The 2,320-nt window shown below is 44.6% G+C and overlaps 1 protein-coding gene across 1 annotated transcript; it reads left to right on the forward strand.

The window, feature by feature from the left end:
- The first annotated feature begins 394 nt into the window (after nt 1-394).
- On the forward strand, nt 395-1,999 carry LOC125522163 (protein IN2-1 homolog B). The gene is made up of 9 exons (XM_087533818.1): nt 395-548; nt 622-699; nt 775-835; nt 920-1,006; nt 1,091-1,189; nt 1,264-1,375; nt 1,483-1,559; nt 1,684-1,791; nt 1,895-1,999. Exons 1-9 carry the CDS (start codon nt 520-522, stop codon nt 1,997-1,999), a joined length of 756 nt encoding a protein of 251 aa, XP_087389944.1. The 5' UTR covers nt 395-519.
- The last annotated feature ends 321 nt before the right edge of the window (nt 2,000-2,320 follow it).

The following is a 2,320-nucleotide window of genomic DNA, read 5'->3' on the forward strand; positions in this document are numbered from 1 at the left end:
TGTGACCATAATTCTGCAATGATTTTTAGTCACAGTTTTGATCAATTTCAAACAATTATAATCACGGTTCAAAGTTTGTCCTGTAGATTTGTTTTGCTTGGAGTGGCAGAGCTTCGGTTTTATATTTTTGTGATGCCCGTCCCAACACCCTTATTTCAACCAAGTCAGGTGACCAAATCCTCCTTGAAGCCGTTGACATGGAAATGGAACAATTGCACATGGCTACAAAAAATTACGAAACCAGCTTCGGACGTCTCTCCGGCAAGCCTGACGTCATTATTCTTATCACGAGCAGGCTAGAGGATCTTTATCAGAATGGAATAGTACCACTTGGAAGGAGACTTGGAGACGGTCAACACCGAGATTGGTGGTACAGACAGCAACGTAGGGAATCGACGTTAAAGATTCTCTCTCTCCCTTGCATCCAACTGCTTTTGTCTCTAGTCTTGTTCTTTCGTCCATTAATTCCATCCAACTGCCAGTTTGACCCGCACTAGGCTCCAGCTTGCTCTACCGATCATGGCGGCAGGTGCTGCCGTTCCGGTCATGTAGGCGCGCAATCTCATGCCTTTGTTCTCGATTGAATCTCTCTCGGCCTACTAATGAATTCAGCATTCACAGCTCCGCCGGAGAAGATCTCCCCGCCGAACTGACCTCCGCCTCCTCTGAGCCCCCTTCCCTCTTCGACGGCACCACCAGGTACACGCAGGTGAAATACATTCCTTGATTGCAGGTTTATCCTGTCGGTCTTCACTTTCTTCTTCTCTCGTGAAGGCTGTACGTGGCGTACCACTGCCCGTACGCGCAGCGCGTCTGGATCGCCAGGAACTGCAAGGTAGCAAGCAGGCACTAGTCGGAGTGTTTTTTTTTCTTCCCTTTTTAGTGGAATTTCCTTCCTTCTCATATGATTCATGTGCAGGGATTGCAGGGCAAGATCAAGATAGTCGCGCTAGATCTCGTGGACAGGCCAGCCTGGTACAAGGACAAGGTCTACCCAGAGAACAAGGTAGTATATATGATTCTTGCAGATTTGTGACATAGTATTTATCATTTCTCTTCATGCACACATCTATGTATGTTGAACATACAGGTACCTGCCCTGGAGCACAACAAGCAAGTGAAAGGAGAGAGCCTGAATCTGCTCAAGTACATTGATGACAATTTCGATGGCGCAGAATTGCTCCCTCATGTAAGAGACAAATACACATGTTCGTTGTTTTCAGTGGAACTGAAGTTTGCATTCCTGATGTACTGAACCACCAGGATTCTGCAAAGAAGATGTTTGCCGAGGAACTGCTTGCGTACAGCGACAGTTTCAACGCCAGCGCTTTCTTCTCATGCCTACGCTCCAAGGGAGATGTGACCGACGAAGCTGGTAAACAAACACAGCAGAACAGTGCACTACTGACAGCATATTTGTTCTATATTGAAAGGCTGCACATAGTTTGTGCTCACATTTCACCTTGTTTCATCTACCATTAGTTGCCGCTGTTGATAAAATAGAAGCTGCCCTAGGAAAGTTCAGCGATGGCCCTTTCTTCCTTGGCCACTTCAGCCTGGTATGTGTATGTCACTCCATCAGGGGTTCCCTTTCCTCTATCCATGGCCAAAGTCCAGAAAAGATTTCAGAAGAATTGTGTTTTTTGAAATACATGGTTTTTTTGTGATATATAATCTTTCTAGGTCGACATTGCATATGTGCCATTCATCGAAAGGCTTCAGATATCCTATTCTGGCATCAAGAACTACGATATCATTGGGGGCAGACCCAACCTTGGTAGATTCATCGAGGTATGTTCTGGATAATGCTAGATGGGATACAATTTACTTGATATATCCTACTGAGGTGTTATCAGTGGGTTAGCTAGTTATATGCCAATGTTGAATGTTGCAGGAAGTCAACAAGATCAACGCATATACACAAACCAAACTGGACACACAAGTTACGCTTGATATAATCAAAGAGAAGTTTGGGGTACGTTATCTTCCAATTTTTTAGCCTTGGATCATGCCACCTTCCAAACCCAACCACACTTACCCTTTGACTTTGACTTTCAGATTCCTTAATGATTGTGGTGGCCAAGGAACTACGACCAGGAAACTCCTGCAGAATCTTATGAAGCAGAGAAAGACCAAGGATTGTTTTCGCTCGTTGAATGTTCTGCCGTGCTGTGCTGTTAGAGAACAAATATATAAACAGGATCGTACTGTAATCTTTCCTTGCCAGGTGCTAGTGATATCTTTGCATATCTGAAATTGTATATCACCTGTAGATCGTAATGGAGTTGTGCAATCCCTACCATTTCTCCATTGAGCTATA

The sequence above is a fragment of the Triticum urartu genome, chromosome 7A (assembly GCF_056163025.1).
Source record: "Triticum urartu cultivar PI428250 chromosome 7A, HENAU_Tu73, whole genome shotgun sequence".
NCBI lineage: Eukaryota > Viridiplantae > Streptophyta > Magnoliopsida > Poales > Poaceae > Triticum > Triticum urartu.